At 40.2% G+C, this 15,364-nt stretch overlaps 1 protein-coding gene across 6 annotated transcripts in view; it reads right to left on the bottom strand.

Annotated features, from left to right (window-relative positions):
• Positions 1-11,713: 11,713 nt before the first annotated feature.
• LOC121198449 (myocardin-related transcription factor A-like) overlaps positions 11,714-15,364 on the bottom strand; it is a 39,301-nt gene continuing 35,650 nt past the window's right edge. For all 6 annotated transcript variants that reach the window (XM_041062616.1, XM_041062614.1, XM_041062615.1 and 3 more), the window contains one exon: positions 11,714-15,304. In XM_041062616.1, the coding sequence (XP_040918550.1) occupies positions 14,745-15,304 (560 nt within the window). In that variant the 3' untranslated portion in view covers positions 11,714-14,744. The remainder of the gene's footprint in view (positions 15,305-15,364) is intronic.

Here is a 15,364-nt window from a genome sequence, read left to right on the forward strand (position 1 = left end):
ACCAGCGCCATGACACTGACCCTGCTTGGTTTGATTAGCTAATGTTCTCTCCCTCCTCAAACTAACTGTTCTTTCTCAGCACTGATGGTAATCCGTCTTATTATCTCAAACAAAAGGTTTTAAATAAGCTCACTGAGTGGGACTTATGATGATCTGTTAACATCACATTTGATAACAAACATATAATTGTGCTGAAAAAAATAAAAAGGAGCAACGGAAAAGAGGAATTTATAGTGTCTACAAAACATGGAGTACCATCTAATACAAAACCACCTGCTGTCTGGGCAAGGGAAGGCTTTCATCTGTGTGTGTGCATATTTGTTCACCATTTCCTGTAGAAAGCAGAAATGTAGCCATAAGAGGAGTTATGCACCATGACGTCATTTTCTGTCCTTTCTCTCCTCGTCTCATCTCTCTCATTGCTGCAATTTATACCCCATCTCCTCCTATCATTTCACCTCTTTATGAAATCCTCTCAGTGTGTTGCTGTGGAAGCGTTAGAACCTGCAGGTGTCGGCTGTGAACTTGTGAGAAAAGGATGCTGGGTATAGAGAGAGTGATAGAGAGGAAATGAGGTAATAGAGGTGATAAGGAAAATAGGACGCAGACTGAGAGAACATACCTGCATAGAGAAGGATTTTATATTATGAAACAAGGGAATTAGAAATGGCATATGTGAAGACCATATTAAAATTATTAAAAAGGGAAATATAAGGACAAATTGGGCTCATGCTGTGTTTATATGGTGGTCCAATGTGATTAGCCATGCAAGTTAAGAGCTGAGGAACAAGCAGCGGTGAGGAGCATGTTGTGTGTTTGTGATTGTTTCAGTCACAGTCGGTAATCTTGCAGCAGAACCTCCTGTAACGGAATCCTCTCTGGCCTCGGCATGAAAACAGGTTTAAAAATGGTGTGAGGACGGGGAGAAGGTGAGAGAGGCAGTGGACATGTATGCGATGTCTGAAATGAGCAAGACAGAGAAGGACAGGGAGACACACACACAAAGTGAAGGATAAGAGTAAAGAGGAGGGAATGAGAGAAAGAGCGAGGGATGATTCTGAGGTTTGTGATAGAAGACAAAGAGTAGGTTTGACCCCAGATGTTGAATCCACTAACTGGAAAAATGCAAAAATGTGTGCTGGGTGTGTGTACATTGTGTATATGTGTGAAGCTGACCTCATTCCCTTGTTACTGAACCTTTTCCTTTCCCTTCCCCTGAGAGGAGTATGGACAGAAAATGAATCAAATATAGACACACACACAGAGACACTCACTTCTCCCCCCATGAGTATATAATAACCAGACCACACTCACAGCCACCATTAATGCACATGGGAAGGGACTGAGGGAGAAGAAGGTAAATACTATATGTGCTGTGTTTGCATGTGTAGCGGAGCGGAGGTTTCAGGAAAGGAGTGTTGCGACAATGCCACCTGGAGAATTTCACCCCAGGAAATTACTAAACTAAGTGTAGGGTTGATCAGCTAGCACAGGTTCTTGAATACCACTGGGCAAGAGACAGTTTTGAAGGTTTTAAAAGAAAGAAGAACTTTATTTAACAAAAATAATTAACAAAATTGAAATTAAGTTCAAAAGAAATCTACACGTCAGGCACTAAGGAATTAGCTACCGTAAAACGGCACTTGGGCCTAGGAATGCAGCCAGAGCTCCAAAAAGGGAAGGGTCCATTAAACTAACCACCACACACCAACAGAAAAAAAAGGGGGATCGCGAAGAAACATCACCACCAGGGATCAACTGGCGGCACCTGTTTGAGAAAGAAAATTAAAAACAGGCCAAGTGCTACACATCCCTAGTGCTGACAAAATGATCCAAAGAAACCAATTCAAAATAAATGGCAATAAATAACAAAAGACAAAATACAACAAATGATACTAACAATTAACTTTATGAATACAACCAAAACAAATAACTGCAACCTAAATAACTCAAGGAAATTAATGTACAAAACAAGAAAACAAAGAAATAGCGATGTAAAATATTGTGAAGGTGTCCGTAGAGTAGACCAGCTCAGGACTCTTCAATAACCAGCACAGCGCAGAGCAGGACAGCGCAAAAGAACAGCAGTGTGCAAAAGAGCATGCTCCACAGACCAGCAGAACAAAAGAAAAGCAGAAAAGAAGAACAGAACCGGAACAGAAGAGGAACAGAACAGAACAGCAGTGTATCCTGGGAGTGGTAGCCAGTGGCAGGCCAAGCAATCACCAGGATTCTACAAGAGAGGGCACATAAACAGATTTAATAATAATAGTTGGATTATTCCTTTAACCGTACGTACCACTGTCTCCTGGCCATACGGCGCAGCTACTCGGAGGATTAGAGAGTTTGAGCCTCAAAGACCACGGCTCGACCACGTACACGCACCCGGAAGAAATCCAGCGGCGCAATCCGCCAGGCGCGCTGGATACATGGAGACAGGTGCCTCGACAGGTGCCTCGACGGCTGCCACAACTATTGCGTCCGGTCAAAGAAAGTCACGGCCACGCCAGGCCACAGCCACCACTGGGGAATGAGCGGAACTGGAGGAGGACCCGAAGTATGGGCACACCTGTGTATGTATATACACAGGTGCAACACGCCTCCCACAACTCCGTGCACCAAAAGCTGGCACAGTGCCATGTAGTGGCAGGGAGGGAGAGGGTCCTTCGGCCACACGAGTTTTTAATAAAAATGAAAATCTCAGTGTTGAAACAACATTACACCTGCAGTGGTTCGTATGAAGAAAAAAAAAAAAGACATGACACTGGAGCAGATGGCTTCACATGTGAAATATCAGTGTCAGCTACAAACAATCATAGCATTTGTTCAGCCAGCTGTACTGTAGCAGGGACATACAACTTTGGCCCGAAGGAGGAAGAAGAGATCAGAGAGAGAATAGTAAGATTTGAACTCCAGCTTCTCTCTGTTGTCATGGGAAATGTGCGGTTGCTGAACAGGAGGAGGATAAGCTCTCTGCCTTGATCTTCACTCTATGGGAATATCACAAATGCCTCCTAATGTGCTTGACTGAGAATACAGGGGGGAAGTAACCGACTCACTGATCGTGGTGGAGGGTTTTCAAACAGTGTGGGCAGACTGGTTTGGCTTCTGTGATAATTTAGGATGGTACACTCTGGGGAAACAGTGAAGGTGTTGCTGTAGGAAAAACGAAAGACGTAGCAATAAGGATATTAAGATATTAACTTAAAGCTTAGAGCAAAAGTAAGGATTTTCCCTAAATAAAATAGGTAACATTTAAGTAAAAGGCAGAATCTATCCTATTTTTATCAACAATATCCCTCAAGAGACTAAAACCAACAACAAATTTATATCCGAGAGCTGGCCTGCATCACTTCAGGTAACACAGTAGTGTGAAAGTACCCACCACACTGCCTGTTGCAGTACTTTGATACTATTTTCCACTATTTTCTTCCTTTGTCCTCCTTCTGCTTCTTGGAATTTTGGGGGCCGTGTGTTCTTCTTAACAAGAGTCAGGTCAGGTAACACCTGCATCAGAGTCGTACATCTTACAGCTCTGAACTGTCGTTGCATGACAGATAGGGCGGAGGGAATACAGTGGCTCTTACAAAGTTAAAATAGAGCCAGCAGGAGGAATGTGTATCTCTATAATCTAATAAAGTTTGGTGTAGCACCAATTTTTTTAAAAAAAATGTTAACTTCCAAGTTGCTCTAAACAGGATTTCTGTGGTGAAATGGACCTGTTTAAAAACACATAAATCACAAAGTGGGGCTCCCACAATGATGAACATCCCACCTCACATATGGTTGCACTGTAGATCTGTTAGTTGTGTATCCAATGCACAAATTATTCTGATCATTTATTTGAATCAGGTATGCTCACCAGTCCATAAACTAAAAAGGGTGAATCTACATCTGATAGTGGAATTCAAAAACTGCTCTTAAACCTGCCACTAACTCGTTCACATCGTATACAACTATGGCTTAGCTGTTATATTCCAACAGGAGAAGTTTTCAGTCTCAACCAGGTCTGACAGAAGAGATACACTTTACATTTTACAGATGTCAGACGAGATATCTGGGAATTACCCAGTGAAATTCAAAGTTACCTCTGTCTTCCATTTTAATGACACCAAACCTCAAATGTGACATTACAGTAAAGGGACATAAATGTACACAAATTACAAACAAGAGACAAACCGTGGTTGTACATCATAGCTACACACTGTACGTAGGTAAATACAACAGTTAAAATCAGTGGTGGAAAGTACGTGTACTGAAATTCTATACTTTGAGGTACTAATACTTTACTTGTATATTTCCTTTTTTATGGCACTTTATTCTTCAGCTCCACTTCATTTTAGAGGAAAATATTGTCTGACAGTTATTCACAGTCACTGGTTGCTTTATGAATTAAAATTTTATAGTAAGTTTGGTGTCTTCCAAAGTTTTTGGCTTCTGACCCTTCTCAAAAAAGAAGCAGTGTCTAATTGGTTATGTTTCAGATTTCTGTGAGCTGTTGGAAGTTCCACCAAAGTGTGATTTATCCTCTAAACTTCTCAGATGATTTCTTTTTTTTTTTTTCAAATGCTCAAGGCACAAAAACTTGGGTTTCTCCCAATGGACTGAACTAGCTAACTGTATATGAACTAGTTAAAACTACAGTGTCTTCAGCTCAACCAGTTACAGCAGTAAAATGCTGCTTATACACTGGTAATCATAATCTAATAATGTCATATACATACAGTATATTAGCATATCAGTCATTCAGCAAGTACTTTTACCTTAAGGACCTTTTACTGATAAATCTTCTGCACTTCAGTTGGATTTTGAATGCAGGACTTTTACTTGTAATGGAATAGTTTTACATGGATGTGTTGGCCCTTCAAGTGAATTATCTGACTACCTCATCAAACATTTATTACAGTACAGTGAGATTTACACTGTTGAAGCCACTCAAAGGACAGATGGACACAAACACATAAACCTGACAGAGAAACCCTGACATGGAAAAGTGTGCATCATTGTAAACAGATGGGACCTCTGGATGCAGAGCTGCCTGTCTCTCTCTCTCTCTCTCTCTCTCTCTCTCTCTCTCTCTCTCTCTCTCTCTCTCTCTCTCTCTCTCTTGCTCTCTCTCTCTCTCTCACTGGCAGGGGTTCAGCAGTTTTGTTGAGCAGAGGGAGAAAGTATGGAAGCTGTCAGGGGCCATATGATGCTGCCTCTGCAGTTTACACACACATACAGGAGGGGAGATTGATGACAAGGACATATAGACGTAAGGAGTTCTCCCAGAGTACGCTGAATCTAACATGGAGGGTTTGACGGTGGACATACAAACACAAACCCAGGTGAAACTCATGCTTACTTATGTTTAAGCTCCATGTGCTTATTCTTCATACCTGTAGTTTTTGTCTGGTGATGTCTGTTGTGTGTGCAGTAAAGGTCAGAATCCTCTCCAACACTTGGCTGACCCAGATTCAAAAGGCCCTTTATGTGTTTGTGTGCTGTTGTGCACATTTGTGTGTGTGTGTGTGTGTGTGTGTGGGTGGCTTGCCACTGTCTCTGTATAATCCCCCTGGTAGCATTTGGTTTGGAGAACAGTCAGGGACTCAGTTTGCAATACGCCTGACCTATATCAGATGCTCACAGTTTGCTTAAGACGACACATGAAGTCACACTTACTGTATATTCCTGCAAAATGTCTGCTTTCAAGGGCGTGTGTATGTGTGTGTGTGTGTGTTTTGTCTGCTTAAACACACACACATACACACACACCAAGGCTCAACAGTTTAGTAATGATGGTAGTTTCACAGAAAATGCTGCTGTCACATTAAGGCAAGGATTATATTCTCCTTAAGCTTCTCTCACCAGGCTGCCTCTCACCAGGTGGTTAACAGGAAAGGTATAATCCCCACACACATACACACAAACACACATACACACACACACACACTACACACACACAGTGACAAGGGCACAAAAAGAATTACAGGCACCGAAACACAGCGACTCCAAGTGCAGAAACAGTCTTGTAAAGGCACAAAACCGCCTGTACATGAATATATACTGTACACAAATACATCTACACAAGGGCAGACACACACACACACACACATACTTCTCTCATTGTGTGCTATTTGCAGCAATGTGGCAGCAGTAATTAGAGGTGCGACAGCCAGACAGGTAGAGGTGATGATAATGGGGCGCAGCTATTTCTGTTCTCCACTCTCTTGCTCTTCACCTCTCTGTCTTCTCCCCCCTCTCTCTAACTCTCTCTCACTCTCTGCTGCTCACATATTTTCTCACAGTCACACAACCCAGCTCTGGTCCAGGTGGAACTCAAACACACACAGAAACACACATTCACACTCCAACACGTAGCCTATGCCTCTCTTTCCTCACACACAGACACACACACACCCTCCACTCTCTTCCCTTGTTCCCCTTTCACCTCCTCCTGAACGCTCTCGCAGCTTATCTCTCGCCATTTCACTGTTCTAAACTGCATTTTCTTTGTTCCCTTTGTGCGTTGAATTGACGTGATGTCAGCGTTTCCTCCGGCGTTGTTACATTTTTCAGTCAGTTCTTCCATGTTGCAGCGGGGGGAAGGTAGACGCTAATTAAAAACATTAATTGTCTGTTCGGCTCTTGTGGGACAGGTTACACTCTAGGATTTATTGTCTATGTAGCTGAGGCATGTATGTATTGTGAGGACCTTCAGTAATTATTAAGGTCCTGCAGTTTAATACTTGCCATTCTGGCAGGAAAAAAAGCAGCTTTTCTCATTCCCGTTAGCATCATACTAACGGCAGAAGTGGCTTGTTTCATGTGAGATCATCTCAATAAAGCAAATTTCATATTAGATCCTATGCTAGACACATGTTCAAAATGCTGTATAGTAGAAGAACCAAACCCACTGTCTGATTGAACACAATCCATCCAAAAATGATCATTAAGGCTTATGGATATCACCAAACGAAAGAGCAAACAACAGGAAGGACTATTGCTTTAGTGAAACTTTATTAATATTAATTAATTTGATTAATAGTTAATAAAAACACAGCTGTAACTAGACATTTTTTGGGAAACACTGTTTGAATTTGTTGTAGAGGATTGCATAATGACTGTGGAACCTATGGAAAGGCTACTAATGAAGTTACTAATTGAACTAAACGGAACGAGTTAGTGCTTGTTTGCACACAACACGGTCCTGATCTATTAGTGTGAGCATGCATTTGGCTGGTCCCTTTGTCAGGGACAAAGGCATGTTAAACCATGCTGTGATCAAATGAAGCCTGCAGTTGGATGTGTTTTAGCTAATTAGCTAATTAAACTAAATAGAAAGAAACAGCCAGGCCTAATTGTAATGGATGCACTTGAACTTGAATGACATGGATGAGAGGTGGCGACACATTACTAGCCAATCATTATACATGCGATTTAGTCTTTATTTCTTTTTTATTATCCGTGCAGGTCAGTAAACCCGCATGACCACTTAGCTCTTTAGCGAGAGTAGGAGGATCCAGCCCCATTCAATAACTGATTTAGAAAAATCAGTGAATCAGCCATTCTTGTTTATGATCCCAGTGCATTGTGTCTGCCCTTGGACATGATATGCAGCCCTAAATGGCAGTGTCACCTCAATAACTTGATTCTTGCTTTATAAGCCTTACTCTGAGCCTATACCAATAATATGTTACATATAAAAATAAATATAAATCTGCATGCTTGTGTGTAGTTTCTCTGTATGTGTGTCTGTGTGTGTGTCCATGTACTTGCAGGCATGTTTTACTCATTCACATGTGTATCTGACAGCCACTGTCAGCATTTTTGTGTGTACGTGCAGCTGGAGATGAAGTCTGCCACTTCAGTGTGTGTGTGTGTGTGTGTGTCTGTGTGTGTGTGCGCGTGTGTGTGTGTGTGTGTCGGTATGAACATTTCATCACAGCAGGTTTCCATTAGAACGGTCCAGATTTAGCATATTATCTGTCATCTGGAGTGAGACTGCTTTGACCTTGAGGATCTCACTAAGAATACATGTTGTACAGTGTTCTACTCTGCTGCTCTTCTCCTCCTTCCATCCTGTCATTTCACTGTCAATCCCATTTTTTTTCCTACCTCTGTGTGTTTCTTCTGTCACATTGAAAGGGTGCTGGTTCAGAAGGCAGATATTCTTACCCCTTTGCTAACCACAAATTAATTTCACCCTCTCATCCACCATGGAGGTGTCACGATGTTCAGTCTGAAATAACCTGAGCTTTCAAAAGACTGTCACATCTAATCAAGAACAACAGTAGCTCTGCACCCGGTCTCATACACTGGCTGCTGTATGACTGTGGATGCTTTCACATCAGTGGTTTGGTTGGCTTAGTCATCACCAAAGACGGAAAGCGTAGCTGTAGTTTGTTTTAAGGCGGACTTGGTTGTTTTGGTCAGCACCAGAGTCTGAACGACGGCTTCAACGTTAGTCTAAATGAAACGGACCAATTAGGTGAGTTTGATTAAATCACAACAGACAGGTAAGGTGCAAAATTGCCCTGAGAGAGTGTGTACTCAAAGTGCATAAATGTCAGCTTTGCTAATCTCTACTACTGCTGATTAAACAGGTCCACTGTAAAAGATTTCAAACAGTTTGTGATAGTTTTGAGTTCTTAATCCCTGTCTTCTGATTAAGAACTCAGGATTGTCTTCAGATGAATTTTGATCAAGTGATTATTATTAAAACCATGATGACAAAGGTGCCCTACCTTAGCAAAGTAGTTACTTTAATCTATGTATTGTTCTCCAGAGCATGAACCAACTATGTATTTTTGTTGTTTAATTAGGAGGATATGTTGATCTCACCACAAGGTCCAATTAGTAGCTGTTCTGGAGCTTTAAGTAATTTCACATTATTGTCAACAACAAATTGAGATTTACCAACAAAAAGCCAACATAGACAACAAGTCCTTCAGAATTTTTTAACATCTTCAGTTCCATGACATCTTCCATCTGTTAGTGACAATCATGTGAAAGCTGCAGAACAGGCACTAAATGGTGTATGTTGTGATAATATTGCTTTCTAAATTAGAAAGTAGTTCAATTCACAAACATCTGAAACGGAAGCAACCGAGTGATCAATACATAAAATTGCTTTACAGAAAAAAAAATCATATGAATAAATATAATAAGGATCATAATAATATCATAATATAATATGGATCCACATGACTATTGGATTATGGATTATGTTCCTATTTTGAAATGTAAAGAACCCTTAAAGGATATGTTTACAATTTTTCAAATCTGTCTTAAGACAATGGCCAGGTGTTTATCTGAACACTAAAACATATTTTGCTTAAAGAGGGAATTTTAGACAAAGGCCAGGCACCTGACCTGAAAAACTGTGAATCTACCCTTTAACTATATGCACCTCATACATTAGATTTAACGGTTTTTCTCTTCTAGGAGTTATAAATACATGTATGTATTGTGTTGTATTTGTACAGTCGTTTAAGAAAAAAAAAATCCCTGTTCACTTCTGTGTATATTTGGGCACACGTGTTTCTCTCTGTGTGTTTGCAAATGCGTACGTGCTTCCACACCACAGGCACAACCCCCACTGCTGTACTCAGATGCATCAAAGTATCTGCAGAATTACTTCAGGGTGCCCGACAGGAAAACTCTCTCTAAGCCCAGTCCAACATTAGAGCACCGGATTTATTTTATGCCTGTCTGTGTGTGTGTGTATTTGTGAGCCTGTTTGTGTGTCAGTGAATATGCATGTGCTTGCATACGCCTAATGTGTAGCCCTAATCTTACACCTCTGGTTTGTTTTTCTGGCCTGTTAGGAAACCACAAGCTGCTAAATTACACTGACGTCAGTCAAAATAGATGAAAACTTGAACCAAGACTTAACACCGCTTTGCCTGAGGTGCATTTCAAAAACAGTTGATTAAGCCATAGAAGTTTCTAAGCATTAAAGTTACAGTAAATGAGACGTCATTAACTGGAGAGAGAAGCAAAAAAGTACAAGAGCACTCGGTGTCAAATGAGCTGTAGTTTAAGATACCTTGAGATAATCTGGAAGATTACTTCAGATCATTGAGCTTGCATCATCCCAAACACTGAGAGCTGAAGTCCAACCATTCTTCAGTGTTATTTTCCAGAAAGCTGAAGGTGGATGAAATGAAGGAGGAGAAAAGAAGGAGTATTGAAGGTGGAGAACAGCCAGCACAACCAACGTCTACGCACGTCTGCTTTCTGAGTGAAATCAAGCTGTTTAAGGCTTTTAAATTCACACAAGAATATCTTACACCAGTGATCATGACTGTGCAAAAATGTAGATTTGGGAGCTGTTTAGTCACACACTCCACTCTCTCTCCCGCTCTCTCTCTCTCTCTCTCTCTCTCTCTCTCTCTCTCGCTCTCTCTCTCTCACACACACACACACACACACACACACACACACACACACACACACACACACACACACACACACACACACATTCCCTCTCTTTTGTTTTAAGCTTCAGTGGGAGGCCTGGGGTGCCCACTGTGGAATAGATGTTAGCCTGGCATCCTCTGCTCCCCCCCATTAGCAGCTAGAGAGTTGTTATCAACCAATCATCCGCCTCCCTCACATGCCCACCCATATCCTGGTCTAGCAAAGATGTGTGTATGTGTGTGTTACTTTTCATATGTGAAAACGTGTTTGTGTTTATTCATATGCGTGTGTGTGTCTGTGTGTGTATGTTCCCTCTCCCCAGAGCTCTAACCATGCAGTCATTTAGTTTCCGCCCTCTTGTGACTCACTTTTTTTTTTTTTAACAAAACTACACTTCTGTCATCCTCCTGCTCAAAGCACATTTTACCCACCCAAGTTTGTGTGTCTGTGTGTATGCGTGTGTTGTGCTTGTGTTACTCATGTTGTGGGGACATGAATCAGTTCACACAGTCACACTGTGAGGACTGGACTTCCTTTTGGGCACCAAAGAGCAAGTCTTCATAATGTAAATCATTACATTTTAAGGTGAAGACTTGATTTAAAGTTAGGGAAAGGTCAGGTTAAGTTGAGGTTAGAGTTAAGGTGAGAGGCAAGTAGTGGGTGGGTTCAGGGCAATACTGAAGGAAATAACTGTAAGGCACTGTCCTCTGAAGTGATAGAAACAAGAATGAGTTTGTGACAATGCTGCATTACTTGCTCTCATGTAGGCTTATAGTGATGTGAGCTTACTTGTTTGTGTGCCTGTGATTTTTATGGATCTTTAGAGATAAGCCGCAAGGTTGTGGGTGTGAAGATGAATTTAACTATGCACACAAGCATATAATTATGTTCAGCTTTGTGGTTCAATGTCATTAGCTTTTCTTGTATTACAGAATGCCTTGGATCATCAAACAAAACAAAGGCCTCATGGAGAAATTATTTTGCTCTAGTTTTCTTAAATCAACGCTTCCTTCTTTCTTGTCAGATCCAAGATGTCAATGTCATGTAATCGTTTAAAACAAGTAGCTCTGAATCTGCACTCCTAACTGATGACAGTGTTTGCACTTTATAGTTAGGTGTGGGAGACACTACAAAATTGTGTTTCAATCAGATATGAGGTTATTAAAGGGCTATAATCGCCAATACCTATACTGTGACTGGTCCTTTGCAGCATCTGTACTATCCATTTCTATCTCACTATTGTCATAATCAAAACGTATGACACCACACCATACTTTTCTTGTATTTTCTTTTATAAATAACCCCCCATATTTTTTTTTTCTAGGAAAAGAAATACTTACATTTAAAGTACACAAAAATCTCAAGCAGTTTACCCAAAACTTCCCATGACTTCATACAGACTAATACAAATAAAACACTAGCTTCTTGTTTGAAAGGCATCATAAGTTTGACAGTTGAAGGGTGTTTGATACATCCTGCCTGCCACTTAGATGCTTAAAAAGATCAACAAAAACTCAGGAGAGGTTGAGTGAATCCAGCATGTGTGATTTTAAGTATTTAAAATAAATTATTTTGCAATATTTGGCCAAGGTTTATCACGCAATACCTGACTACTTACCGGATACTCCTTTAAAACAGTATTTTACTATTACAATCAAATGAAGAACAACAGCAGTTTCACTATGCATTCTTACCATGTAACTGTAACTGTGAGTGTTGTTGCACAGTAGCAACAGTTTGTTCCTTAAAGCAGCCAGAGTGTATGAGCAAAGTGTGAAAAACAAGGAGGTTGCACTGTACAAACAATAAAACCTAAAGTAAGCACTCTTCCACAGAGTCAACAATACAAACCATTAGTGAAAACAATATTGCAAAATGTTTGGACTTTCAGTCGCACCATTTTGCATCCCTGTCACATTTCAAAATTACCAGTAAAACCTGTGAATGGCTTAACAAAATATGGCAATCCCTTGAACCAATCCCAATCTTAGTAGATAAACTAGAAAAAGATAACGTCAAAAGATGGTGTGAATCGAAAATCAACCTGTGTGTGGTTTCGATTCACAATACAGGCTTTTGTTAAAAATACAGAATTAGTCACAGTACACACAAACCTGCATCACCAGAGTGTTACACAGACAAATATGCAAACAAATATGATATAATACACAAACAAATAATAATAATACATGTTCAGTGTTTAAACTGGCATATTACAGCACTGTAAAATCTCAAAAAGGGAAATAAAATGTCTTAAAGTACTGATACAGTACAAGACAGGCAATTATCACCAAAAAAAGGAACAAGAATATTATTACAAAAATCCTTATTATGAAGGCATTTCATCCCACTAAATCACACGTCAAGATTTTATAAAGCTGCAGGACTTTCCCTTCCCTTTTATATTATGTATGCATTCATTCATTACAAATTGAAAGGAAGTGAAACTACGGTATGGCAGGTGTCCCAAATGACCACAGAAAACCTGGTATATGTAGTCCTGAAGCAATGTGAGTATAGATGTAGAGTTTACATCAAGCTGTGTAGTTCGTATAAGGTTCATATAAGGTGCAGTAAGGCATAAACATTACTCCCACATATTGACATTCAGAGGGCTTCATAGCAAAGACATTCACACATGAAATGTAAATACAAAATGTGTATACATTTTATAATGTACATATTATCAAGAAGCATTGAGTCAAATAAAACATTAAGATAATGGGCTTCACATGTGACATAGTCAAAGTGCAATTCTCAAAAAAAAAAAAAAACAGCAACAATTAAAAAAGAAAAAAAACAAACAATATTCTCAAAAAAGCCAAATTTTAAATGTTTAATTTTCTCTTTGAAACTGTGCCAAATAAATTGGACCATTTATGTTGTCATTAACTGCAGGAATCACCATCTCACACCTCAGTACCTGATGCATACTATGAAACAAATCAGTTTACTGAAAGTAAACTGAAACATCTCAGAAACATTTAAAACTGGTGAGTTCTCAGTTGCATGAAGTATAAATATAGTTATTTATAGTAATAGTATAGTAATATAAATATAGTTGTTTAGAAGAAGTTTAGAAGAAATTGTGAACGAAATCATCAAGGACTTCATTTAGAGCACACCCTTACATTTCCTCCTTCCTTCATGTCTTTTATCTTAAAGAATAACCTGAAATCAGACCAGTTCATTAGCTTCTATTTGTTCAAATGCAGGACAGTGCAGTTCTTGCACTAATACTATAGTATATACACCTCCTTCCTGTGGGAAAAACTGTTCAATGTTTTTTCATATAAAGAAAAAGCGTGTGATGTTTCTTTGGGAACTTTGGAAAGCTGAATACCCCAGGGTTTTAATACAGCATTTACATCATCATCTATTTTATGTCACTGCAACACTGCAAGATTTTGGTTTAGTTTTTCATCCCTTAATATTCAGTTAGTAGGTGAGAACACTGATTTTCCTAAAGCATTTTCAGACATTTTTGTATTTTGTTGGCAGATATAGGCTGTTCCATTGTACCACGTACCTGGTACAGTGGAACCACCAGGAAATATGAAAAAAAAATAAAAATAAAAATAAAAATGGGTACAACATATTACCCTATTCCTTCTGGAGTGAATACAAATGAATGAAAAGCAGGATACCATATGCAGTAACAATCTCAATGCCTGCACAAGAATTGCACAAAATTGCATTTAAAACACAGAGATGTATATTGTAACTGACACAATGTTCCAAAAACTGATACGAAAAACAAGAGATTCAGTAAAACATCACTTCAAATTACGAAGTTTCGTGGCCATTATTTTGAAATTATGGCATTGGAGGGCAGCTTGTCTGCAAATAACATCTCTGCTCATCCCTATATACTATTATGTTACAAGAAAATCACTGTCTTTCCCCTAAACATTGGTTATTGATTACCTATTTCTTCTTCCTGTAGTGGTAAAATATAGATTATCTTTACTGCAAAAGGCAGCAAGGAAGGAAGTTTGTGTTCTAATTAGACAAAGGTCAAATAAACCGATATACCTTTCCACGGTAAACATGGTGTCTGTGACAAAGGAAAGATTAGTTAAAGGTGCCGGATCCAAATCCACAAAAGTCCCTTGCGTATGTCGACAAAACTGTCGCTAGAACAGATATAGGACCTGCCTAATAAGTGCCCACACAAAAATCAATACTGCAGTGTGTAAATAAAATAAATAAAGGTCAAAGTGCTTGAAAATTCAATATACCAGTGTGTGAGAAGATACAGAGAGAGTGCTCTAATCAAATACTGAATCCTCAGCAATCAATTGCGTGTTTTTGTGTATGTGTGTAACAGTTGTAGACTATAGGCAGGAATCCCAGGGTATCTGCAGGTCAGAACCGTCCAGGAAGTCTGTAGAAAAGACACTTGGGGGTGTTTGGGGGCCCAGCGGGGCCAGTGTGGGGGCTTCCTCTCCCCGCTCGTCTCCCATGGTGAGGTCCAACCAATCCATACTGTCCAGGCCTCTGTCCTCCTCAGCTGCCATGTTGAAGGTGTCCATAGGAGACAGGGGGTGGTCCAGAATGCTGGGGGTGCACAGCATTTGGCTGTGGAGATCATCAATCAAAGTCAAGAGGCCACCAGGCTCCACCCCCAGGAGAGGCTTTCCAGTGGTGCTTTCAAGAAAGTCCTCCAGACGTCCACTTCCAGCGTTACTGAGGTGCTGTGTTTTCTCTGCGGCGTCGACCAGAGTCTGAAGCTCAGACTGCACTGAGAGGGCGGGTCGGGGGCTGTCACAGCTGGGTGGGATGGGGGGAGATAGCAACAGCTGGAGTGGGGAGGGAGGAGGGGAAGGTGCAGAGGAGTTTGGATTGAGAAGGTCCAGAGACAGATCTGGTGTTGGTCTGAAGGCGGTCGGCGTTTCTGGCAAAAGAAAAAAAACACGCATCAACTTTAATACACAGAATCTTAAAATTTCAACAT

This window comes from Toxotes jaculatrix, chromosome 18 (genome assembly GCF_017976425.1).
Source record: "Toxotes jaculatrix isolate fToxJac2 chromosome 18, fToxJac2.pri, whole genome shotgun sequence".
Lineage (NCBI taxonomy): Eukaryota > Metazoa > Chordata > Actinopteri > Toxotidae > Toxotes > Toxotes jaculatrix.